The sequence below is a fragment of the Capra hircus genome, chromosome 20, assembly GCF_001704415.2.
Source record: "Capra hircus breed San Clemente chromosome 20, ASM170441v1, whole genome shotgun sequence".
NCBI classification, from domain to species: domain Eukaryota; kingdom Metazoa; phylum Chordata; class Mammalia; order Artiodactyla; family Bovidae; genus Capra; species Capra hircus.
Genome location: NC_030827.1, coordinates 71219588 through 71245752, shown reverse-complemented (window position 1 = coordinate 71245752; position 26165 = coordinate 71219588). Strand labels below are relative to the sequence as shown.

General features: G+C 58.9%; 2 protein-coding genes across 2 annotated transcripts in view; one reads left to right on the top strand and one right to left on the bottom strand.

Annotated features, from left to right (window-relative positions):
* BRD9 (bromodomain containing 9) lies at positions 5294 to 23515 on the bottom strand. Its single transcript, XM_018065483.1, has 15 exons — positions 23360 to 23515; positions 22530 to 22744; positions 22123 to 22255; positions 19657 to 19717; positions 18907 to 19051; positions 16926 to 17036; positions 16208 to 16383; positions 15048 to 15180; positions 13495 to 13570; positions 12816 to 12911; positions 12286 to 12418; positions 10422 to 10533; positions 8276 to 8314; positions 7178 to 7277; positions 5294 to 5637 (listed from the first exon to the last, which is right to left on the bottom strand). The coding sequence occupies exons 1-15, from the start codon at positions 23409 to 23411 to the stop codon at positions 5294 to 5296; spliced, it is 1926 nt and encodes a 641-aa protein (XP_017920972.1). The 5' UTR covers positions 23412 to 23515.
* The window catches only part of TRIP13 (thyroid hormone receptor interactor 13), a 15436-nt gene continuing 12731 nt past the window's right edge, over positions 23461 to 26165 (top strand). Inside the window, exons 1-4 of the mRNA XM_018065640.1 lie at positions 23461 to 23810; positions 24542 to 24707; positions 24818 to 24947; positions 25600 to 25655. Coding sequence (XP_017921129.1) covers positions 23719 to 23810; positions 24542 to 24707; positions 24818 to 24947; positions 25600 to 25655 — 444 coding nt within the window. The 5' untranslated portion in view covers positions 23461 to 23718. The remainder of the gene's footprint in view (positions 23811 to 24541; positions 24708 to 24817; positions 24948 to 25599; positions 25656 to 26165) is intronic.

Sequence of the window (26165 nt, the reverse complement as noted above, 5' to 3'; positions counted from 1 at the left end):
GCTTTCCCATCTCTTTAAGAATTTTCCAGTTTGTTGTGATCCACACAGTCAAAGGCTTTGGCATACTCAATAAAGCAGAAGTAGATGTTTTTCTGGAACTTTCTTGCTTTCTTGATGATCCAACGGATGTTGGCAATTTGGTTCCTCTGCCTTTTCTAAATCCAGCTTGAACATCTGGAAGTTCTCAGTTCACGTACTGTTGAAGCCTGGGTTGGAGAATTTTGAGCATTACCTTGCTAGTGTGTGAAATGAGTACAATTGTGCGGTAGTTTGAACATTCTTTGGCATTGCCTTTCTTTGGGATTGGAATGAAAGCTGACCTTTTCCAGTCCTGTGGCCACTGCTGAGTTTTCCAAATTTGTTGGCATATTGAGTGCAGCACTTTCACAGCATCATCTTTCAGGATTTGAAATAGCTCCACTGGGATTCCATCACTTCCACTAGCTTTGCTTATATGGATGCATCCTAAGGCTCACTTGACTTCACATTCCAGGATGTCTGGCTCTAGGTGATGGATCACACCATCGTGATTATCTGGGTCATGAAGATCTTTGTTGTATCGTTCTTCTGTGTATACTTGCCACCTCTTCTTAATATCTTCTGCTTCTGTTAGGTCCAGACCATTTCTGTCCTTTATTTTGCCCATCTTTGCATGAAATGCTCCCTGGCTATCTCTAATTTTCTTGAAGAGACCTCTAGTCTTTCGGCATTCTGTTGTTTTCCTCTCTTTCTTTGCACTGGTCACTGAGGAAGGCTTTCTCATCTCTCCTTGCTATCCTCTGGAACCCTGCATTCAGATGGGTGTATCTTTCCTTTTCTCCTTTGCCTTTCGCTTCTCTTCTTTTTTCAGCTGTTTGTAAGGCCTCCTCAGACAGCCATTTTGCTTTTTTGTATTTCTTTTTCTTGAAGATGGTCTTGATCTCTGCCTCCTGTACAGTGTCATGAACCTCTGTCCATAGTTCTTCAGGGACTCTGTCGATCAGATCTAGGCCCTTGAATGCATGTGTGACTTCCACTGTGTAACCATAAGGGGTTTGATTTAGGTCATCCCTGAATGGTCTAGTGGTTTTCCCTACTTTCTTCAATTCAAGTCTGAATTTTGCAATAAGGAGTTCATTACCTGAACCACAATCAGCTCCCGGTCTTGTTTTTGCTGACTGTATAGAGCTTCTCCATCTTTGGCTGCAAAGAATATAATCACTCTGATTTCAGTGTTGACCATCTGGTGATGTCCATGTGTAGAGTTGTCTCTTGTGTTGTTGGAAGAGGGTGTTTCCTATGACCAGTGCGTTCTCTTGGCAAAACTCTGTTAGCCTCTGCCTTGCTTCATTTGGTACTCCAAGGCCAAATTTGTCTGTTATTCCAGGTATTTCTTGACTTCCTACTTTTGCATTCCAGTCCCTTATAATGGAAGGGACATCTTGTTTGGATGTTAGTTCTAGAAGGTCTTCATAGAACTGTTCAACTTTAGCTTCTTCAGCTTTACTGGTCAGGGCACAGACTTGGATTACTGTGATAGCGAAGGCTTTGCCTTGGAAATGAACAGACATCATTCTGTCGTTTTTGAGATTGCACCCAAGTACTGCATTTCAGACTCTTTAGTTGGCTGTGAGGGCTACTCCATTTTTCCTAAGGGATTCCTGCCCACAGTGGTAGATACAATGGTCATCTGAGTTAAATTTTCCCATTCCAGCCCATTTTAGTTCACTGATTTCTAAAGTTGAACGGTTTTATGAAGACCTACAAGACCTTTTAGAACTAACACCCAAAAAAGATGTCCTTTTCATTATAGGGGACAGGAATGCAAAAGTAGGAAGTCAAGAAACACCTGGAGTAACAGGCAAATTTGGCCTGGGAATGCGGAATGAAGCAGGGGAAAGGCTAATAGAGTTTTTCCAAGAAAACGTGCTGGTCATAGCAAACACCCTCTTACAACAACACAAGAGAAGACTCTACACATGGACATCACCAGATGCTCAACACGGAAATCAGACTGATTATATTCTCTGCAGCCAAAAGATGGAGAAGCTCTATACAGTCAACAAAAACAAGACCAGGAGCTGACTGTGGCTCACATCATGAACTCCTTATTGCCAAATTCAGACTTAAATTGAAGAAAGTAGGGAAAACCACTAGACCATTCAGGTATGACCTAAATCAAATCCCTTATGATTATACAGTGGAAGTGAGAAATAGATTTAAGGGACTAGATCTGATAGATAGAGTGTCTGATGAACTATGGATGGAGGTTTGTGACATTGTACAGGAGACAGGGATCAAGACCATCCCCATGGAAAAGAAATGCAAAAAAGCAAAATGGCTGTCTGAGGGAGGCCTTACAAATAGCTGTGAAAAGAAGAGAAGCAAAAGGCAAAGGAGAAAAGGAAAGATATAAGCATCTGAATGCAGAGTTCCAAAGAATAGCAAGGAGAGAAAAGAAAGCCTTCCTCAGAGATCAATGGCAAAGTAATAGAGGAAAACAACAGAATGGGAAAGATGAGAGATCTCTTCAGAAAATTAGAGATACCAAGGAACATGCAAAGATGGGCTCGATAAAGGACAGAAAATGGTACGGACCTAACAGAAGCAGAAGATATTAAGAAGGTGGCAAGAATACGCAAGAGAACTGTACAAAAAGAGCTTCACAACCAAGATAATCACGAATGTATGATCACTCACCTAGAGCCAGACATCGTGGAATGTGAAGTCAAGTGGGCCATTAGAAAGCATCACTACAAACAAAGAAGTGAAGGTGATGGAATTCCAGTTGAACTATTTCAAATCCTGAAAGATGATGTTGTAAAAGTGCTGCACTCAATTATGCCAGCAAATTTGGAAAACTCAGCAGTGGCCACAGGACTGGAAAAGGGCAGTTTTCATTCCAATCCCAAAGAAAAGCAATGCAAAGAATGCTCAAATTACTGCACAATGGTACTCATCTCACACGCTGGTTAAGTAATGCTCAAAATTCTCCAAGCCAAGGCTTCAGCAGTACGTGAACAGTGAAATTCCAGATGTTCAAGCTGGATTTTAGAAAAGGCAGAGGAACCAGAGATCAAATTGCCAACATATGCTGGATCATCGAAAAAGCAAGAGAGTTCCAGAAAAACATCTATTTCTGCTTTATTGACTATGCCAAAGCCTTTGACTGTGTGGATCACAATAACTGTGGAAAATTCTTGAAGAGATGGGAATATTGACACTATGCAGGTCATTGACTGTACTCACCATTTGGAAACGTTCTAAGTTCTAACTGTTGCTTCCTGACCTGCATACAGATTTCTCAAGAGGCAGGTCAGGTTCTGGTATTCCATCTCTTCAGAATTTCCACAGTTTATTGTGATCCACACAGTCAAAGGCTTTGGCATAGTCAATAAAGCAGAAATAGATGTTTTTCTGGAACTCTGCTTTTTTCATGATCCAGTGGATGTTGGCAATTTGATCTCTGGTTCCTCTGCCTTTTCTAAAACCAGCTTGAACATCTGGAAGTTCACGTTCACGTATTGCTGAAGCCTGGCTTGGAGAATTTTGAGCATTACTTTACTAGCGTGTGAGATGAGTGCAATTGTGTGGTAGTTTGAGCATTTTGGCATTGCCTTTCTTTGGGATTGGAATGAAAACTGACCTTTTCCAGTCCTGTGGCCACTGCTGAGTTTTCCAAATTTGCTGGCATATTGAGTGCAGCACTTTCACAGCATCATCTTTCAGGATTTGAAACTCAACTGGAATTCCATCACCTCCACTAGCTTTGTTTCGTAGTGATGCTTTCTAAGGCCCACTTGACTTCACATTCCAGGATGTCTGGCTCTAGTGAGTGATCACCCATCATGATTATCTGGTCAAGATCTTTTTGTACAGTTCTCTGTGCATATTCTTGCCACCTCTTTTTAATATCTTCTGCTTCTGTTAGGTCCAGTACGCATTTCTGTCCTTTATTGAGCCCATCTTTGGCAAATGTTCCTTGGTATCTCTAATTTTCTCTGAAGAGATCTCTAGTCTTTCCCATTCTTTGTTTTCCTCTATTTCTTTGCATTGATCACTGAGGAAGGCTTTCTTATCTCTCCTTGCTATTCTTTGGAACTCCTGCATTCAGCATGGCTATATCTTTCCTTTTCTCTTTTGCTTTTTCTCTTTCTTCACAGCTATTTGTAAGGCCTCCCAGACAGCCATTTTGCTTTTTTGCATTCTTTTCCATGGGGATGGTCTTGATCCCTGTCTCTGTACAATGTCAAAACCTCCATCCATAGTTCATCAGGCACTCTGTCTATCAGATCTAGTCCCTTAAATCTATTTCTCACTTCCACTGTATAATCGTAAGGGATTTTATTTAGGTCATACCTGAATGATCTAGGTTTTCCCTACTTTCTTCAATTTAAGTCTGAATTTGGCAATAAGGAGTTCATGATCTGAGCCACAGTCAGCTCCAGAGAGAGATGACACAACTGAAGGGGCCCCGAGGTCCTGTGGCCTCCACCTCCACCAGGGCCCCAAGGTCTGTTCCGTGCCCCCCACCAGGGGCCCGTGACCCTCCCACCGAGGGCCCGTGCCCTCCCACCGAGGACCACATGGTCTGTCCCATTCCCCCCCACCACCACCAGGGAGGGTGAGGTCCGTCCTGTACGCCCACTGAGGGCCCTGAGGTCCTGTGGCTCCCTACGACCACGGGCCTCTGTCCTGTACGCCCCACTGAGGGCCCTGAGGTCCTGTGGCCTCCACTACGACCAAGGGCCCAAGGTCCGTCCTGTACGCCCCACTGAGGGCCCTGAGGTCCTGTGGCCTCCACTACGACCAAGGGCCCCAAGGTCCGTCCTGTACGCCCCACTGAGGGCCCTGAGGTCCTGTGGCCTCCACTACGACCAAGGGCCCCAAGGTCCGTCCTGTACGCCCCACTGAGGGCCCTGAGGTCCTGTGGCCTCCACTACGACCAAGGGCCCAAGGTCCGTCCTGTACGCCCCACTGAGGGCCCTGAGGTCCTGTGGCCTCCACTACGACCACGGCCCCAAGGTCCGTCCTGTACGCCCCACTGAGGGCCCTGAGGTCCTGTGGCCTCCACTACGACCACGGGCCCCAAGGTCCGTCCTGTACGCCCCTCCACCAAGGGCCCTGAGGTCTGTCCTGTGCACCCCCCCCGAGGCTCCATGACCCCGACGAGGCCGGGCAGGAGCACAGTGCCACCCACGCTGCTTCAGGAGCAGAAGCAGGAAGAAGCCTGCGTTCCCTCTGCGATGACACTATGGGGTCCACGGCTCGGACACGACCGGCTGGGGCTCTTCCCAACATGGACCCGGCATTTTCAGGCCAAGCCCCCGGGTTCACAAGACTGACTTCCACGCCAAACCCCTCCCCAGTGCAGCTGCCTGACCAGAGTCCCTGTAGGGGCCTGCAGCACCCCTGGGCCTGGCCCAGCCTGCTGGCCCCCGGCCCCCCAACCCCCCTGAGGCACCCACGCAGCCGCGCGGCGGGCCTTACCCAGGTGGTGCTGGTCCCGGTCAGAGGTGTTGGACAGCGAGCTGAGGTTGGACGAGGGCCGCGAGCCTCCGCGCTCCGCCTGCGCCTCCTGCAGGTCCTGAAGGAGCTTCGTCGTCTCGTCCAGGCTCAGGTGCCCATCCTCGGGGTCCAGCTCCTTCTTTACCTTCCCTGTGGACACGGAGACAGGGCTGAGCCCGGCTCGGCCACCACTGCCCAGCTGGGCTCGCGCCGCGTGAGGCGCCGTGCAGCAGGGAGCGACGCACGCCGGATGACCGGCCGCACCCCCCGACGGCCCGGCAGGACCCTCCCCACACTGGCGGGGCCACGCTCCCCTGCGCCAAGCGGCTTCCCACCCTGAGGAGGCCAGGAGAATGCCATACGGGGCTCCGCACAGGCGTCAGGCAGCACCCGCATGGCGGGCAAGAAGCAGGGAGGCTCAGCCCTGGGGACATCGCAACCAAGAAGCAGGGGCAGCGAGCGGGACCCACCGCACCCTCAGAAGGGAAAGGACACGTGACGCGAGGAGGGGGGAGGACGCAGGAAAGCTGGGGGTCAACAATCGGTGCCCGCAGGGCCATGTCCGCCCCGGCTGGAGGCCAGCGGAGAATATATGCCCCGAGGAAGATGGGCTGAATCAGGCCCAGGTGAGCGTGGGACAAACTGCAGTCAGACTCCCCACGTTCAAGATAAACCCCCGGCCCCGGGCCCAGCAAAGAGACGCAGCCCAAGAACAGACCTGGCAGAGGAAACAGGGCTGGTGACAGCCCGCCCCCTGAGACAGAGGAGAAGACGGCGGACTCGGCGGGAGGGGAGCCAGCAGGCGGCGGGCTGCCCTCGGTGCACCGAGGGACAGAGGACCCGCCGGGCCCCCACCTGCTTTCCTCCCAGGGCCTGGGGACGCGCCTGGCAGCGGGTGACAGAGGCCACGCTTGCTGCCGGGGGCTCCGCGGGAACAGGGCTCTGCAAACTTGCCCTGGCTCCCGCAGCACCCCCTCCCCCAGCACGGCCCCCAGAGGGCCCTGGTCTGTCCGCTGGGACAAGCCACGAGCATGACCGCCAGCAGACTCCACGTGTCAGCAGGTCTGAAGGGGCCGGCAGGGAGGGCCCACACACAGGGCCAACAAGGGCAGAGGACCCTCCTAGGGGCACGCGCCGTGAGGGCGGCGACCAGGCCCATGCAGCAGCAGCGGCCACGGCAGGAGCTCCCGCTGCCCAGACGGCCAGGGGACCCAGGGATGGGCAGAGGTCAGAGCGCGCCCGGCGAGCCCTGCCGGGAGCCACTCGGGGTCCTGGGGACAAGGTGGGGGAGGATCCTGAGAACAGGGGGTGGGGTGGGCGGGTCCTGAGGACAGGGGCTGGGTGGTGGGCAGGTCCTGGGAACAAGGGGCTGGGTGGGGGTGGGGGGTCCTGAGGACTGGGGCTGGGTGGAGGGGGTCCTGAGGACAAGGGGTGGGGGGGTCCTGAGAACAAGGGGCTGGGTGGAGGGGGTCCTGAGGACAGGGGGTGGGGTGGGGGAGGTCCTGAGGACTGGGGGTTGGGGGAGGATCCTGAGAACAGGGGCTAGGTGGCTGGGGGGTCCTGAGGACTGGGGGCTGGGTGGCTGGGGCGTCCTGAGGACAGGGGCTGGGGGTGGGGTCGTCATTCGAGGGCCCATGGGCTGGGCCACCCTCCCGGAAACAGGCACAGCACGGTGCCCGGCACAACCTACCTAGACAGCCGAGCACAGAGATGTCCAGTGAGACATCCGAGTAGGGCTTCATGGCCATGAAGTCCAGCGTGGAGCTGCCATCCCCGAGAGGGTCCCCAGCCTGCGGGAGACAAGCCATGTGAGACGGAGGGGAGGCAGCGAGCTGGTGCCCACCCACCACCCAGGGGACAGAGGCTGGGCGGCTGTGCCCTGGGCGTGCGAGGAGCCCACAGACAGGGGACCGTGCCACAGCCTGGGGACCACAGGGCCTGAGCTCCCCAGGGCATGCCTCCACCTGGAGCAGCTGGGAAGGGCACTGGTCCCTGGGGACCCATGGGCGCGAGGGGGACTGGAGAGAGACCCGCAGATGCTGGGGGGTCTCCGGGGAGACGCCCGGGACTCGAGGCCAGGCTCCTTCAGGAACTCGACAGACAGCATTGCAGGTCCTTGCCTCCTCTGGGCTGACCTGCAGGGGCCCTGCTGTGGGCCAGTCGGGGTCGGGATGGGGGTGGGGGGCTCAGGCGGCTGCAGCCCGCCCCAGATCCTCGCAGGCCGTGTGGGGCCGGCACCTAACAACACACGTGTTGCAAAGCCCAGACAGAGACCAAGCAGATGCCTGGCTGCCCTGCACACGCGGGGAGACACGCGCCCTCGGCTGGCACCCTCTCCAATCTCCGTCAGTCAAGGGCCTGGCTGACGGGCACCTGACCTGCCCTGACCTCTGCCCCGCAAGGCCCCATCAGGGAGGCTGGTGACCCCCACAGCTCGGCCCAGTCCCAGGGCTGCTGCCCATACAGGCAGTTTCAGAGCTGGGGCCAAACGTGCCCCAGGTCACTGCAGGGCGGGGCAGAGACCACAGTGGACCGTGTCCTTGGGGGCTGGCGAGGCCCTGGGCTGTCCCTGCTGACCGCCCTCGCCCACCAGCGAGCCCACTCCCAGGAGGAGCCCCTGCCGGCTGCACACCCTCAGGCCAGGTCACGTCGGACCATCTCACTTTCCTCCTCAGCAAAGGGACTGAAGCTCCTCTCACTGGCGCCGTCTCAAAGGCCACACGCAACATCCTCACGGGGACCTGAACCACTAGGCTTTTACTGTCTGTAACTTGTCCATGGAACCCACCTTCACTTCATCCGGAGGCTTCATCGGAACGCTTCTCCTCTACAAAGAATCACAGACAGAAGCCAACCTCGCAGGAGCTGCACCCAGAAGCACATATGCTCACCCTCCCACTCACCCACGAGGTGGGACAAGCCCGCCTGCGACCCGAGCAGGCCTCACAGGCCACAGCCAGAGCGAGGCTGCCGCAGCGCCTGCCACACAAGACCAGCTGAGACCCCCGGCGGGCTGGGCACCCACGAGACCACCTGGGACAAGACGACCATGAAGGCGCGAGAGCCCCCAGGCTGCACCCGCAGCCCCGGGGGTGGGAAACAGAGGGCAGTCAGACGCTGGGCTGGGGCTTCACCTGGAGGACTGCTGACCCGGCGGGCGGCAGGGGAGTGGGTGGGGGTGGTGCTGAGACCAGCAGAGGAGATGGTTGGATGGCATCACCGACTCAAGGGGAAGTGAGTCTGAGCAAACTCCAGGGGACACTGGAGGACAGAGGAGCCTAGCGGGCTGTGCCCACGGGGTCGCGGAGTGAGACGCAGCACAGACAAGCACCAATGGCCTGAAGCTGTGCCGCCCTGAGCAGCTCACGCTCACTAATGCGACCAGAGTGCTCTGGCCGCCTCTGTCCTGAGCTGGCCGCACGCGCCTGGCTCTCCTTCCGGGCTCTCCATCCTCCACCTGTCTATGCAGCCAGTTCAGTGCCAGCACTGCGCTGCTTGGATTCCCGCAGCTCAGCAGCACAGCTGAAATCTGCATGAGTGATGTCCCTGGGCTCTCTCTCATCTACTGTGCCTCTGTGTAAACTTTAAAATCATTTGTCCCAGCTTTCTGAAAAATGCCACTGATGTTTTGATAGGGACTGCACTATATCTATGGATTGCCTTGGAGTATGTGATCATTTTAACAACATTAACTCTTCCAACGCAAGAAGACAGTCTATTCAGTAAGTAGTGCTGGAAAAACTGCAACGTTACAGGTGAAGAAATGAAACTGAACTGTTCCTCTAGCACTGTGTACAAAAAGAAACTCAAAATGGCTGGAGAGGGAACATTCGAGGCTCTGTGGTCACGCACAGGGTGTGGCATGCTCTCCATTTCTACTTTCTAAAACACTCAAAATCTGTAAAAAAAACACTGTTAGCTCACAGGCCAAAGTTTGCCAATCCTGATCCTGACCAAAAAAAGACATACTACAAATGGAAAATAAAAATACAAGTGACTGCAGACACTTCCTCAGCCACAGGTGAGTCAGACATCACTCCACAAAGAGGCTAAGACATCGATCTAGGTGTCCACACCAGGAAGACAAGTTTCAAATATGAAAGTAAAACACAGTTTCCAGATAAATAAAAAGGTCCTTTAAGGTAAAAGGACACTTTTCAGGACGATGGAAGGTGACAGCTGATGAACAAAGGCAGGTCTAAAAAGGGACAGAGAACGTGTGCCTGACGAGGGCGTCCTCCTTAGGTTTCCCTGGAAGGCAGCTGACCCGCGGGGAGGAGCAGCTCCAGGCCACCTCACACACACTCCCTGCTCGCGCACACTCCCTGCTCGCGCACACTCCCTGCTGGCGCACACTCCCTGCTGGCGTACACTCCCTGCTGGCGTACACTCCCTGCTCGCACACACTCCCTGCTCGCACACACTCCCTGCTCGCACACACTCCCTGCTCACGTACACTCCCTGCTCACACACACTCCCTGCTCGCACACACTCCCTGCTGGCGTACACTCCCTGCTCGCACACACTCCCTGCTCGCACACACTCCCTGCTCACGCACACTCCCTGCTCACACACACTCCCTGCTCGCACATACTCCCTGCTGGCGTACACTCCCTGCTCGCACACACTCCCTGCTCACATACACTCCCTGCTGGCGTACACTCCCTGCTCACGTACACTCCCTGCTGGCGCACACTCCCTGCTCACACACACTCCCTGCTCGCACACACTCCCTGCTCACGTACACTCCCTGCTGGCGCACACTCCCTGCTCGCGCACACTGCCTGCTCGCGCACACTCCCTGCTCGCGCACACTCCCTGCTCGCGCACACTCCCTGCTCGCGCACACTGCCTGCTCGCGCACACTCCCTGCTCGCGCACACTGCCTGCTCGCGCACACTGCCTGCTCGCGCACACTCCCTGCTGGCGCCTACCTGCCTCAGCCGGAAGAGCATCCGTGAGTGGTCCCCACCCGTGATCTGGTCCAGCAGGTCGTCCACCAGCTTCTTGCTGTAGCTCCCGGCATCCTTCACGAACTCCTGCAAGCTGGAGGGGCCGTGAGGGCCGCTGGGACCTGCGTTCCGCACCCCCCACCCCGAAGCTGCCCACCCCCGAGGTCCAGACGGGGCAGGTGGAAGGTGGACAACAGTGACCCCAAAACAAGAAACAAAGGGAAGGCAAAGCGGAGAGCAAGGCGTCTGCACACCTAAGCCCTCACGCCCACTTTATGAGGGCGCCCCCGCCTGTTTTGGGTTCCGGGACACAAGGGAGTGAAGGAGAAATCACAGGGAGGGCCCCACGCTGGGTGGGCTGGGAGCACCGCTGGGGCCATCCAGGACCATGAGAAAGTGAGAAAATCCCAAACCATGCTAGCGAGCTTAAAACAGAGGCCACACTCTGAGAACAGAAGCTGGGAGCAGAGCCCACAGTCCAAGCAGCACAGCCAGGCCTGAAGGAGTCCTGAGGGCAAGGCCTTCACACGGCCATGGGCCTGACTCCGCACCCAGCGTCGCTGCCTGGACCAAGGGCGGCTGCCTGGACCAAGGGCGGCTGCCTGGACTTCATGCCCAGCGTCCAGCTGCCTAGACTCCGTACCCAGCGTCTGGCTGCCTGGACTCCGTACCTAGCGTCTGGCTGCCTGGACTCCGTACCTAGCGTCTGGCTGCCCGGGCTCCGCACCCAGCGTCGCTGCCTGGACCAAGGGCGGCTGCCTGGACTCCATGCCCAGTGTCCGGCTGCCTGGACTCCGTACCTAGTGTCTGGCTGCCTGGACTCTGCACCCGGCATCCAGCTGCCTGGACTCTGTACCTAGCGTCTGGCTGCCTGGACTCTGCACCCAGCGTCCAGCTGCCTGGACCAAGGGCAGCGGGCCCCAGAGCCGAGTGCCGGGGCAGGACGATACAGGGCCACCTCCTGGGAGGCCACCCTCCACCATCACGCCTCCCTCTTGGTTTCCCTCCTCTATTTCTTTTCTCGCACAGACGTCGGGGTCAGCTACTCGTTCACTGTATTGGAGGCTAACGGATCCCTCCGTGTTCTTCAAACACACTCCACGCTGTTTTTGGAGTGAGACAAAGATCTGACGTGAGCAAACTCCATTTCTCACCAACCAGCACAGCTGTCACAGTCCCCACATAAGAGAGTAAATTCTAAAGGAACGGTCCTCTTTCCTCTCAGGAATGAAAAAATACAAACCCCAGTCCACAGGTGCAATACCAGATCACTAACTGTAGTACCACACCTGTCACAACTGGGGCTGAACTATGCCCCCAACATCACACGCTGAGGCCCTGACCCCCTGCCCCTCAAACACAGCTGTACACGGAGACGGGGGCCTTAGAGGGAATTCAGTTAAAAATGAAGCCTTCATAGTGGCCCTCAGTGTCTCCACAGCAAAGGAGCTCGAGATGCAGAGTGAAGCTGGGGGAGGACATTGCAGGGGAGGGAGACGCTGGGGAGGACTCGGGGGAGGAGCTGAGGAGGGCAGCCTCTGCACCCAGCAGCCAGGCCTCAGGAGGAGCTTGGATCCTGCCTCCAAGACGCGGGTGCTGTTGCAGACACCTGGTCTTGGCAGCCTGAGCCGACACACGGGCACAAGAGCCCCTGGACGGCCATGACCTTGGTTTTCCTGGAGCACGGTGGGTCACACCAGGCTCTTGCAGGCTCTGGCCTGGATCGTCATCCCCTTAAAAACCTGGTCCAGTTACCTGAGCTTCGAGGCCACCAGCAGAGGCCAGTCATCTTACTGAGCACCACCACGGCCTGCAGCCTGCCACAGATGCTGGCCAGCCCACCCACCTCAGCGCACACTGCACGCCCGTCTCATCTCCGTAGGCCGAGTACAGCAGCTCCACCTCGTCAGCCTTCAAGTCGCCAAACACGGAGTTGTTGTGTGTGGAGAGCGCGGTGCTGGCGCTGGAGAGGAAGGTGACTGGGGGGGGGTGCAGGGGCCGACGTGAGGGACTCACACGCACGGGCCATGTGCACGCCACGTCTCCAGGGACCACGGAGGCCCCACACAGAGCCCACGTGCTCCCCGCACCGAGTTCTCAGGAGCCTCCAGGCAGGGCGTCTGTCCGCTGCCTACAGCGTCATGGCCCCCGAGTGGAGGAATAGTGACTTTGTTGGAGGCACTTTAAGTGGCGTCACTGGACCACCAGCACGCGCAGGGCAGCTGAGCGTGGGGAGGAGCCCCCACACTGGCCGACGCAGAGGCGGGTCCTGCCCTCTGGGCTCCAGCTCCTGCCCCTCCCGGGACGCCCCCGAGCGTGATCAGACCCAGAGCTGGGCCTGACGCAGCAGCCGCTGGGTCGGGGGTGGTGCCTCACCTCGGCTCCTCCGCTCCTCCCGGAAGCCCAGCGTGGTGAAGCCAGGCAGCAGCTTGCTGGACAGTGAGCTCAGGTCCACCGGGTGGGTCTCCTCCTCTGCAAGGGGACCAGGCTCGTGAACAGGCGGGCCCCAGCCGCATGCAGCAGCGGGGGCATGTGGGAGCACAGCCTGGGGGCCCCTGGAACCATCTGAATTCAGGTCTACACAGCCAGCAGCACCCTGAAACCCTGGCTGCCCGCGGCTTCAGAGTGGAAAGCCAGCGATCAGCCCACCGCGCGGCAACACAACCCCAACTCATGCCACGGATCCCACCTCAGGCCTCAGGCCACGTGCTACAGGGGCAGCACGGCTGCCTCCGCCTCCTGACAGGCCTGTGGATGGTTCCCACGGGGACTGGGGCCTGACAGGTCTCCACGTCCCCATCAGAACCTCAATCTCGCGCTCAGAGCGGAACCAGCTTGCCTGTTCTCTTTTATCGAAAACGCTACGATTTACTCCAGCTGACGGTTAAAGTGGCCAGCTCCTGCCCTCCGCACCCACAGAGGACCCCTGACTACACTGCATCCTGCCACGTGGGCGATGGGCCATGCCCCATCTACATGTCACCAAGGCGTGGAGGTCAGGGACGGGGCCGGTCAGCAGACAGGATGGGGCGTGGGGCGGGGGGCGGGCACGCACCGTCGGCATCCAGCCCGGCCGTGTTGACCACGCTGTAGAGCAGACTTCCATCCCCATTCTTCTTCAAGTAGCCCATCTGCAAGAGAACAGCCTGAGTGCCCACGGCCCCACCCCCTGCGGCCTCCAGGGCCCCCACGCCACCAACCCCCTGCGGCCTCCAGGCCCCGCCCAGGGCTCCCCCAAAGCAGGGCGCCCTTGAGGGGCCAGGAGAACCGTGGCCTCTGAGGATGGCCTGTCCTGAGTAAACCCTGAACAACCACAGAGCTCCCCGCCCCCCGAGACCACAGACACGCCTCGTGCCGTGAGCATACGACCCTGGGCACACGTGTGCCACAGAGGAGCTCCTGAGCCGAGCTCCCAGGACCCGCACGACTAGGAGCTTCAAAGACACACGACACTCCCCAGAAACCGCTTTTTCCAGGAGCTGGAAGCCTGACCAACGCGAGCTGGGGCAGAGCCTGGCCAAGGAGACCAGAGGCCTCAGGAGCTGGGCCGCTTTGCAGGCTGGGGGCAGCCGCGTGCACCGGTGCAGGGGAGCCCAGGGATGGGGCATGGGGGACGGCAGGGCTCCTCACTGCAGCCTCGAGCCCGCAAGGAGCAGAGGACCCTCAGGTGTGGGCAGACCTGAGGTCTCGGTGTGGACGTATGGCCTTTGGTGAACTGAGTCAGGGCAGGCTGCACAGACGGACGCACGGACAGATGTGGCCGTCCCAGCTCTCTGTGCGCCCGGGCCCAGACAGGACGGGGCGCCCTTGTCTGTGAGGAGTCAGTGCTCACTGCGGAAGCGCTGACTCCGGGGCTGAGGAGCCACCACGGCATACACCAGGCTCGACACACAGAGCTGCCACGTGACCACACGGGGACTTCACACCTTACAGCAGGCGCGTGCAACCAGCAGGAAACAGGTGGCGTAAAACGTGGTGTGTCTCGTATAACCCGACACATCCCAACCGCGACCACTTCACGGTTCTTTACGCGAAACCTCTGCAGCCTTAGTATAAATAGAAAGTTCAACTAGGTTTCCACATACATTTTGTAAAAATAGAACATTAGACACCCCGGGTCAAACAAAACACCAGGGTTAACTTTGCTTGTGTTCTCGCTAACAATCACCAGGAAATCTGAAGCCACTGGCCCATGTGATTCCTGCCAAGCCTACCGGATGCCTCCTGTGTCAGAGAGGAGGTGTGCAGAGCAGGGCGGGCCCTGAGGACCGGTTCACGCCTGGTCAGACCCGTGGAGACTGCACAGGCACAGACCCCGAAAACACGGAGAGGACGCAACGCCGAGGAGAGGCAGGGCGGGCTTGGCCTCGGCCTGGAGACAGAGCGCAACCCTCTGCTGGCTGGCAACCTGCACAACACACGCCACCCCGGCTCCCAGGAGGTGGCCAGAGGGCTGCGGCAGCCCTGGGGACGAGGCGCTAACCCCCCAGCGACAACGGCACCAGGACACGGCAGCGCTCCGGCCAGATACTCACGACGACCGCTGATGCTCGGTCATACCCACAGGCCAGCGCCTGGCAGGGGACAGCCGCCCCGTGGGGGCGCTACCTTGCCGCCGGGCACCAGCCGGCTTATCCTGTCCCGGGCCTCGTCGGCCGCGTGCTCCACCAGCGCCAGCACGTGCTCCTCCGCAGTGCTGTCCGTCAGGCTGCAGGCATTCCCCTCCGGCTCGAACACACAGCTGTGAGGCGGGGACACGCGCGAGTCAGGCCTGCCCTCCCGGAGGCCCACCCGCAGTGGCAGAGGGTGTGGCGGGGGGCACACGCGCCTGACCCTCCGCGGGCTACGGTGCGTGGACGCCAGCCGAGCCGAGGGCCCTGGGTCTCAGCCCCGGCTTCTGGTCACCCTAGGGCGACAGGGCCTCACTGCCAACAGCGTCGCTCAGGCACTGGACCAACAGCAGCAGCAACTCCGTGCAGGGTCGGGGCGCTGGCCGTGAGCCCGGGCTATGAGCAGCCCCCAGGCCCCAGAGTGCCCCGAGATGGCAGAGGAAAGAGGGGCAGCTGCCAGCACCCGAGGGAGGGGGTCTCCTCGTGGAAGGCTCTAGAAGCAGAGTGGTGGAACCCCTCCAATGAGTGTGGGGGGAGCCCTCTGGGGTCCCAAGTCCACAGGAAGCCCCCTCACAGCTAGGGCCCCAGCTGCAGGAGCCCAGACGCAGGCCCTTGCCCGCCCTGACCCGAGCTGTCACCTACGATGGCACCACGGAGCCCCCGAGCCGGGGATGCGGAGCCCTGACCACCGGCACACGTCCTGCATGAGGGGCCCCTCGGGAGTGGAGGGCCAGTGAGAATTCACAGGACACGGTAGCAGCAGCGGCCAGGCAGCGGGCCTGGCGAGCCACACCCGGGACCGAGTGTGAGCATGGCCGGCGAAGGTGGCTCAGCCCGTGCCCCCGAGACCCGCAGGGGTGGCCATGACTCCCTACAGGACCTGTCGCTGCACCAGCACGTGGGGAGGGGGGGCCAGAGTGGAGAACTGCACCCCTCGCGACCGACCCCAGGGCCCAGGCCTCCTGACAGTCTTGGCAGGATGGGGACCACCACCACGAGCCACTGCACTCTCGAGTGGGCAGGGAGGGGGGCTGCTTCTGTGTGAACATAGGGTGCAGCCTCCGTCCCAGCTGCCTTGAGCGAGACGAGCTGGGATGCGGCGCCCGCCAGCAGCGAGGGCATCGGCGCCCGCAGGGCCAGGCGGGTGGGCGGCTCTACCTGATGACTTCTCTACTTGGCCGCTTGGACTTCTTGGCCGTCTCTATGTGCACGGGCACGACCTCGGGGGCAGGCTCCTCGGCAGCCGTGTCTTCGTTGCCCAGAAGAGCCGCCTGCTGAGAGAAATCCATGTCCTGCATAAACGACATGCTGCGCTTCAGAGCTAAGAGCCGCTCCTGGAACCAGAAAGCACAGAGCCGCAGGCTTGACCTCTCCCTCCGGCCACAGCACCGACGAAGCGAGGCGGGGGGGCGGCCGCAGCCTCGCCCGGCCTGGCGGCTAACCCTCCGGGGGCGGGGCGCGTCCCCGAGGCTGGTGAGGCCGGCCCTGGTCCTAACACGTGGCACATGCAGCCTGGCTCTCGGGACAGAGGGGGGCCCCGGGGCTGAAGACGGGGTGCTGGGCTCCGGGAGGCAGCCACACACGCCGAACCCATGAGGCAGGCCGCAAGCCAGCGAGACCCACGCGTCTGCAGCTCCGCCCCGAGCCTGCTGGGGACATGGCCACGGGCAGTAGCAGAGAGGGGGCGTGTCTGGAGGAGGGGCGTGCTCGCAAGGGCGGCTGGCTGGGGCTCCCTAGAGCAGAGGGCCCGTGAGGCCGGGGGGCGTGGACGGAGCACGGCATTCGCTGTGAGCCTCCGTTCGGGTGTGAGAGCCGCAGCGGCGGCAGCAGCGTGGTGCCCAGCCGCAGCCCCGCGCCCACCACTGGAGGCCCTCACTTTGCTCATCATCTTGAAGCCGGCGTGCAGGATCTTTTTGGCCAGCTTGTAGTACACGGTGTCCGGCCTGTTGTACGTCATCGCATTGTCGCACATCAGCTTGAAGTCTGCCTGGAAAGGAGACAGTTCCCCGGATGTGGAGCCACACAGACACCAGCAGACTCGAGCTTCCTGCCGAAGCCGCCAAAGGAGGCGCTGGACACCCTGGAGAGCAGACACGGCTGTCCGCTCTAAAGAAGACCTTTCCTTTAATCTATGGACAACTTTTCAGCTCATTTTCAGTCACAGTTTATTATAAGATACTAAGTATACTTCCCTGTTCCACACAGTAAGTGCCTGCACGTAGCAGTTTGTGTCTGTTCTTGCTGAAGCCCTGATCTGCTCGCCCCCAGCCCTGCCCTTCCAGCAGCCAGCCCTCTGTTCTCTGTTGTGTCGACAAGTTCATTTGCATCGCCGTTTAGATTCCCCATGTAAGTGACACCATATAACACTTGCCTGACTCACTTCACTCAGTATAACCTCTAATTTCATCCAAGTTGCTACAAATGTTGCTACAAAAGCGAAATAATACTTCACTCTTTTTTACGGCTGAGTAATTCAAGAATCATTTTTTAAAACTTTGAGAAATTCTCATAACTGTTCGTTAGTGTTCACTCGCACAAGAACACTTGAATGAGAAGCTTGTCAAACTGCGTCATCCTTTCTGGACGCAGCACACACACTTCACGGGGGTAAAATGCTGGTTCCTCCGCTTCTTTCCTGACCTGCCCCCTTCCCTCTCCTTGGAAGGAACTCAGACATTAACAGGAACAAGAACCAACAACCAGTTCTTTCAAGCAAAGCAGAGGGATAAACTGAGAGGTGGGCACGCCGTCTCTCTCTGAAGCTTTTCACAGAATTTGGAATTCTGCCTACAGATGGTTACTCTGGTACCATTAGAAACACACCTTCCCCTAAAATAAGTGAGCAACTTACATCAAAGGTAAACGGCCTGAGACATCGGTGCTGTCACCCCAGCCAGACTACTCAGGGCACCAGGACAGGGAGTTAGCCTCAGGATGGCAACGACTGTTAAGGCGGTGCGTGCCACCGGGAGCCCTTCCCTCGCCAGGCCAGCGCTCCTAGGGCTGGGCTGAGGCCACAAAGCCCACGTCGCAGGCCTCGACTGTGACAGGCTCAGGTCACGACGGGGGCAGGGTGGCACTCTTCACATCTCAGCTTTGTCACTGGGCGACTGACGAGACTGGGCCCACAGGTGGCTGGGCGCACGTCAGGACACAGACGCAGGAGACCGCCTGCCCGAACTTGCCAGGAAAACTTTCCTTTTCTCCCACCCACCCTTCAGTCACAGGCCGGCCAACACTTTCAGTGAGTTCTCCAGTAAGCAAAAATAGGAAAGCCAAGCTTGGCCAAAGTGAACAGAACCTAAGAAAGAAACGCAACGACTTTTTCTAAACGGCATTACTGTCAACACTGACAAACATCTGCTTTGATCTTCCCCTGAATCTGAATGCCAAAAAGCAGCTCTCACCTTTCACAGCCAGCGCTGAAAAGACAGAGAGTCAGCAATAGAGTGCTCAGGAGACAAAAAAACCATGATCCTAAAAAATCTAAACTCCCAGTTAATTACATTAGAAAAATTACATTGCAGTTCAAATCAAACACACCTTCGCTGGACCCAACATGTCCGTTTACGCCAAAACAGTAACTTAAGAACAAATGTCTACTAACACACAAGACGCAGGCTAACTTTTAGACCAAAACATGGAGAAAGTCACAACTGACCCCTGTATTTGCAAAACACCAACCCAACACAGAAACACCCACAAAGCTTGCGACTGCCAGCAACCGAAGCCTCATGAAGGCTGCTGTGCGTGAACGCACACGGAGCTCCCTGGTGACGGCTCCAGGAGAGGCGCCAGTCTAGCCTGAGCTCCAAGACTGACGGGTGCTTGCTGGCTACGGTCGTGAGATGCTCTACCTTGAACTCCGTGACTGACTGGTACCCGTTGGCTGCGATCTTGTCTCTCATGGTGCCGAAGTCCATCGGGTGCTTTATTATCATCGAGTACCCGGGAGCGATTGCATCCGTGACAGGAAAAGCGAAAAATCCATGAGGATCTTTTCTGAAAACACAAATATCATTATTTAAACTGGGAAAACCCTAAGACCTGAGTGTTTGAACAAAACACCTCACAGTAAAAAATCTGATGCAATTAACCAAAATCTAAGGTTGCTTCTTAAAATTAACAAAATTTATGCTCCAGTACTCTTGCCTGGAAAATCCTATGGACAGAGGAGCCTGGTGGGCCGCAGTCCATGGGGTCGCTAAGAGTCGGATATGACTCAGCAACTTCACTTTCACTTTTCACTTTCATGCACTGGAGAAGGAAATGGCAGCCCACTCCAGTGTTCTTGCCTGAAGAATCCCAGGGACTGGGGAGCCTGGTGGGCTGCCGTCTATGCGGTCGCACAGAGTCGGACATGACTGAAGTGACTTAGCAGCGGCATGCTCTTTCAGGTTGTGGTACTTTAGACACACTAAAAACTCCAAAACTACCGTCCTGGGTCCTGCCATGACCCCACCCTCTGGCGTTTGATCCCTGGTGCTGACTTGAGATTCTTGGAACGCTGAGCCCTGCTCCCACAGGCATGCCCACCCCCGTGAAGCAAGAGCACGCAGAGAAGAGCTCGGACGCCCCAGCAGGAGCCCCTCGGAAGCACCGTTTACCTCTGCAGCTGGCGGAGGAAGTGCTCCAGCAGCTGCTGAATCGGCGTGGTCTCGTTTTCAGCTGCCGATTTAAAAACGGAGAAAGGAAAATTAAACAAAAGCGTTTTGCTAACGCTTCACCATAAAGAAAACGCCAATTTTGTGGCCCTTATCCTTCTATTTCCTGTTCCAGGCTCACACGAGCAGATGAGAAGGTGAGCAAACCCACACGTGGTCCCCACTCAGTGCAGCCAGAGAAAGGGGCAGGACCCAGCAGCAGCCCCCAACCCCGCCAGAGACAGGGGCAGAACCCAGCAGCAGCCCCCAACCCCGCCGGAGACAGGGGCAGGACCCAGCAGCAGCCCCCAACCCCGCCGGAGACAGGGGCAGGACCCAGCAGCAGCCCCCAACCCCGCCGGAGAAAGGGGCAGGACCCAGCAGCAGCCCCCCAACCCCGCCAGGGAAAGGGGCAGGACCCAGCAGCAGCCCCCAACCCCGCCAGGGAAAGGGGCAGGACCCAGCAGCAGCCCCCCAACCCCGCCGGAGAAAGGGGCAGGACCCAGCAGCAGCCCCCAACACCGCTGGAGAAAGGGGCAGGACCCAGCAGCAGCCCCCAACACCGCTGGAGAAAGGGGCAGGACCCAGCAGCAGCCCCCAACCCCGCCAGGGAAAGGGGCAGGACCCAGCAGCAGCCCCCAACCCCGCCAGAGACAGGGGCAGAACCCAGCAGCAGCCCCCAACCCCGCCGGAGACAGGGGCAGGACCCAGCAGCAGCCCCCAACCCCGCCGGAGAAAGGGGCAGGACCCAGCAGCAGCCCCCCAACCCCGCCGGAGAAAGGGGCAGGACCCAGCAGCAGCCCCCAACACCGCTGGAGAAAGGGGCAGGACCCAGCAGCAGCCCCCAACACCGCTGGAGAAAGGGGCAGGACCCAGCAGCAGCCCCCAACCCCGCCAGGGAAAGGGGCAGGACCCAGCAGCAGCCCCCAACACCGCTGGAGAAAGGGGCAGGACCCAGCAGCAGCCCCCAACCCCGCCAGGGAAAGGGGCAGGACCCAGCAGCAGCCCCCAACCCCGCCGCTCCGAGACAACCAAGACGTGCTGTCACGTGCCACCCTGTCCCCAGCCTGCACCGCTCCTGGGCCTAGGATGTTCCAGACAAGCTAAGATGATGCAATCAAGACTTTGAGCAGAAGTCGCCAACGAATGCCCTGATAGCATTCTATCTGTATTCTCTGCTCATGCCTCTGCTCACTAGTAAAATGGGGATAAAACGGGTGTTCTTGTGAGGACTCCGACTATTAACTACATCTCTGGATGCACAGCATGAAAGCACTGTTTCCAGGGAACGTGAACACAGCAATCAGTTAGGTTTCCCTCCACAAGAGTACGTATGTATATGGTCTTCCCCACTGTGTCCCTGAGGCTGCACCCAGAGCCTCAGATCTGGGGTTATAAATGCTCTTCTCAACCAAGGAACCAGGGTCCTTGGGGTCACTCTGGTCACCAGGGCAACGCTGTTGAGCAAGACCAGGAGAGGCCCAAGGAAACCTCATCTGACCACAGGCTTTCCAGGCACACAGGGGAGGGCACTCAACAGGCAGTGTGAACAAGCTGAGTGATTACTAGCAACCGCAGGCATTCCACTGCCTGGAAAATCCCATGGATGGAGGAGCCTGGTGGGCTGTAGTCCATGGGGTTACTAACAGTCGGACGTGACTGAGCAACTTCACTTTCGCTTTTCACTTCCATGCACTAGAGAAGGAAATGGCAACCCACTCCAGTGTTCTTGCCTGGAGAATCCCAGGGACAGGGGAGCCTGGTGAGCTGCCGTCTATGGGGTCGCACAGAGTCGGACACGGCTGAAGTGACTCACCAGCAGCCGCAGGCATTCCACAGCCACATCCAGCTGAGCAGCTGCTGCCCTGTGCCGACCTGTCTCCCCCACAGGAGGCCCAGTGGCCCCATGTCTCACTGCTCCCTGGGAGTGTGGCTACCAGCAAACACCACCTCCATGGCCGCAAGACAATGTCTCCCTGCTCCCCCAGCAAATCAGAGGTGGTCAGACCTCCAGTCAGAGCCAGCGTGCCTCCCCCGAGAGGTGCCTGACAGTCTGAGACCAGAGGGGACTCCCCACGCAGATCAGAGGGAGCCAGAGCTTTCCAAGTTTCCGCGCCTGAAGCCAGCACAGCTCCTAGGGATCTAAGGACCCAAACGACTGACGCCAGCGCTCGCCTCCTCCCATCTCCGAGGACCTTCTTGGGACTCTCGCGCTAAGAGGCCAGGAGCCGCAGCAGGCCAAGCCCTGCTCTAGAAGCTCAAAGCGAGCAGCAAGACACTCAGGCTGGCCCAGCTCCTCTGTGAGGCCTGGGAACGGACGGCGTGGCTCCTTCCATCCTAGGCGTCTCCCCAAGCCCAAGGGCAGAAAGCCACCGCTGCTCCCCACGACAAGCCCCCCAGCTCCAGGACACCCCGAATGCCGCCACTCGCCTGGCTGCGTCCGGCAGGCCCGCACCGGCCGGTCGGGGGGCGGGTCCACCTCCACCTTCTTCCCGGGGTCAAAGTCGTCGGTCTCCCCCTCCGTGTCGCAGTGCTCCCTCTCCCGCTTCCGCTTCTTCTCCTCCTGCGAGGCAGGGCCAAGGCAGCGAGGGCAGTGAGGTGGTCTTCAACAGACCTCCTGTCTCTAAGGGGCGCTGAGAGCGAAAAGCCTCTTCCGGGACCCTTCTCACTGCAGACCCCACCCTTTCAGAGACCCTCCACAGGGGCCGGGCGAGACGAGAAACGGGAGGCCCTGACCCTGCGGGGCGCGCTCCGCCAGAGAGGACACCCCAGCCCAAGCCCAGCAGCCCTGGCCCCGTCCGCCTCTGCCCCAGGGGCCTCGGGCTGCCCTCGCCCACCTTGCGCTTCCGCCTTTCTTCACCGTCAAGGCGCTTCTCCTTCTCCGACTTTTTCTTCTTCTTCTTCTTCTTCTCCTTGTGTCTCTCCCGCTCGTGGTCTGACCTGTCATCATAGTAACTGGAGTCGTGGCCGGACCCCGAGAGCTCCGTCACTTCGCTTCCTCCAACTTTGAGGACCAGCTTCAGGGGCTTCTCCAAGGGCTTGTCTGCATAGCCTGTGGACACAGAGGCGGCCTTCACCGTGCGAGCCTGGGGAGGCCGCTCAGCAGCGCACACTGCTACCCAGCCGGCGGCACCTCGGCCCCAGGTGAGGGGGCACCGGGAGGTCACTGAGGTCCGGGAAGGTGGGAGGACAGGCCGAGCTGAGGCGAGCAGGGCACTGCCAGAACCATCAGAGAAAGACGGCGGTGAGTGCAAAGGACGGTAGCAGGGGGGGGGTCCTTCCCCTCCCCGCCCAGTTATCCTCCACCGGACGACAGGCGGGTCTCCAGGCCACTGTCGGAGGAACCAGACCACGCCTGGGGCCCCGGAGCCCAATCCCGGCCCGCTAGCTCCGGGTCCCGGGTCGCGCCCTTCCCGCCCTGCCGCAGCCCCCCGGTGCGGGGTCCCTGACACCGGGAGGACAGCGCGCAGGCGGGGAGAGACTCAGGAAACACGGCCAAAGAAAAGGGATGCTCCACGCTTTCCTCCAGGGCGCGGCGACAGCGGGGCGGGCGCCTGAGAGCCGCGCCCCCGGGGCCCGGGGAGCGCGCCCGCGTCCCCGCCCTCGAGCCCGGGCCCCCGCCGCCGCGAACACCCGCCCGGCGTCACAAAGCGCGCCGCCGCCTCACCCTCGTACGACGAGCGCCATTCGGCCTTGTGCTTCTTGTGCTTCTTGCCCATGGCGGCAGCGCCCAGGGCAGCAGCGACCCCGCCTGGAGCGCGGCCGCCGCGCGCCGGCCCCGGCCCGCCGCCCGCCTCGCCCGCGGAGCTCGCCGGGCCGCGCCGGAAGCGGCTGCGGCGGCCGGAAGTGACGCGCCCTTTGGCGCCGGCGCTTCCGGGTGCGGGGGTGGCGCGCCGCGCGCGGCAGGTTTGAAGCGCGCGGGGCGCCGCCTGAGGGCCCGGGCGGGCTGAGGTGGCGCGGCGCTGCGCGAGGCGGCGGCGGCGAAGGGACGGCCGGCTCCGCGCGGCTTCCAGCGGCGGCGCCGACATGGACGAAGCTGTGGGAGACCTGAAGCAGGCGTTGCCCTGCGTGGCCGAGGCGCCCACGGTCCACGTGGAGGTGCACCAGCGGAGCGGCAGGTGAGCCCGGCCTCCGCCCAGCCCTGGCGGGGTCCGAGCTGACGGGACCCCGCCCCGGGCAGACCCGCCTGACAGGGTCGGCCCAGACCCCGGCCTCAGGCCCCGCCGAGCCCGGGGAAGCCGGCCCCGCAGACTCAGTTTTGGGAAACGCCCCTGCGCCCTCACCCTCGCCCACCATCCCCTCTCCCCGGCCAGGCCCTCGGGACGATGGGCCCCGGAGGTGCTGGCGGCGGCGGGTCTCCACGGGGGCCGGGCGCTCTGGGGAGCGGACACCGCCGCAGGGGCCGCTGGAGGGCCTGGGCCCTCGGGGAGGCAGAGAAGCGCGGGGGGCAGGGGCTGAGGGCGGACCCCAGCCCGGGAAACACCTGTGGGGCCCCCAGCTGTGGGCGTTCATTCCCCCCCCCGACTTGCTGCTGTTTCCCAGCTGTGGGGCTGGCACCTAGGCAGCAGTTCCAGCTTGCTGACCAGCAGCCCAGGTGGCACCGACTCCGCCTTCACCCCCTGCCTCTGAGGGGCCTGGGCAGAGTCCTTGGGCAGCTTCCCTGGGTCATACAGCCTGCAGTTACCGCCAGCACCTAGTCGGCACAGGATCACTCCGGGCAGGCCCTCGCCAGCCCTCCCCATGGGTGCATTTCCCCCACTATGGTCTGTTCTGTTTTTAATCAATCTTTCTTAAGATGTTAGGTTTTTTTTTAAACTCAGATCTGATTTTATGTGTTTTGTGTTCCTAGCACTGCAAAGAAAGAGGATATAAAGCTGAGTGTTAGAAAGCTACTCAACAGGCATAACATTGTGTTTGGTGATTACACCTGGTCTGAGTTTGACGAGCCTTTTCTCACCAGAAATGTGCAGTCTGTGTCTATTGTTGACACAGAATTAAAGGCTAAAGATCCACAGGTAACTTAATTCTCAGAGCTAAGAAACAGTTAACCTGTGGCCCGAGAACATGCATTTGCTGTTTTGATAGTGTGTTGTATAGATTTATTTGATTTCCTTTCTCATCACAGCCCATTGATTTGAGCGCGTGCAATATTGCACTTCACATCTTCCAGCTGAATGAGGATGGCCCCAGCAGTGAAAATCTGGAGGAAGAGACAGAAAACATAATTGCAGCAAATCACTGGGTCCTGCCTGCAGGTATCTGCAACCATAGCAGTAGGTGGCCCACGCCGGCCGCGGGAGGGCAGGGGGCAGCGCATACCTCAGGCTCCAGATATCGTGTCTGTTGTGCGGAGTTTTAGGGCATTTCAACTGTTAGGAGGTATATCACAGGAGAGAAAAGTAGAAATTCCCAGTGTGAGGCTACTTGGATGGATCTCAAAGCCAGTGCTAGTTGAGGAGGACGCTGGCGCTCTTCTTTCCTGCCCAGTCGGCCGGTCTTGCGGGACCACTCCTTCCTCCCACCCTCTCTGTACTTCTCTGTGCCAATGGGATCTAGCAGGCTGAATCCCACATCTAAGCCACGTTAGGCCTGACGTCTTCAAAGCTAGACTCCACCTGCCCCGCGGCCCCGCCAGAGCGCTGGCCTGTGGGAGAGTGGTGGGTTCAGGGCAGTGCTGGGTCCACGCGCAGGTCCACAGGAGGTTCGTTCTCTGCCCAAAGCCACGTGTGACTGCCGCCTATTCCACGTCTTTCGCTTAGAAATGACTTTGAAAGTTTAGCTTCTCTGTAACCAGGATTGTAGCTTGCCACGTCTGGAGCAGTTGAGGATGTCAGTGGCTCAGGGTGAACATAACCAGTAGGTACAAGGCTTGCTTTCCTAACATCTGGTTTTGTCTTTTTCTCTCAGCTGAATTCCATGGGCTTTGGGACAGCCTGGTGTATGACACGGAAGTCAAATCTCACGTGAGTTATGCTTTTTCCTGAGAGGCTTCCATGTTTCAGGTGACTCATTCTTGTGTTCTCTCCAGCACCTCTCATCCCACATGGGCTTCTAGGAGCGCTGCCTGCCAGCAGCCCGTGCCCTGGGAGTCTGTCTTCGGTCCTGGGCGTCTGCTCTGGGCTTGCTCTGAGTGGAGCTGTACTCTGGGGGGTTCCCCTCGGGAGAAGGGGGAGGGTTCAAAAGTGAACCCACTGGCACTGGGGTCACACTCTTAGGAACCTGTGGGCTGAGAAGGCAGTGCCAAGGGGCAGAGCAGGTGGGCGATCTGAGCGAGTACCACCGTATCTGAGCCCCCTTCAGGGGAAGAGTCCTGCACACAGATGAGGGAGGGGAGGATGCCAGAAGGTCCGTCCCCACCACCCCCGTCACCCACCCCGGCTCCCCTGGGAGCCCCAGCTGTTCTTTTAGCAAACACAGCTTGTCCAGTGCTGTGTCCTGGAGGAAGGAGCTCACTGACTCTGTGTAGCCCTCAG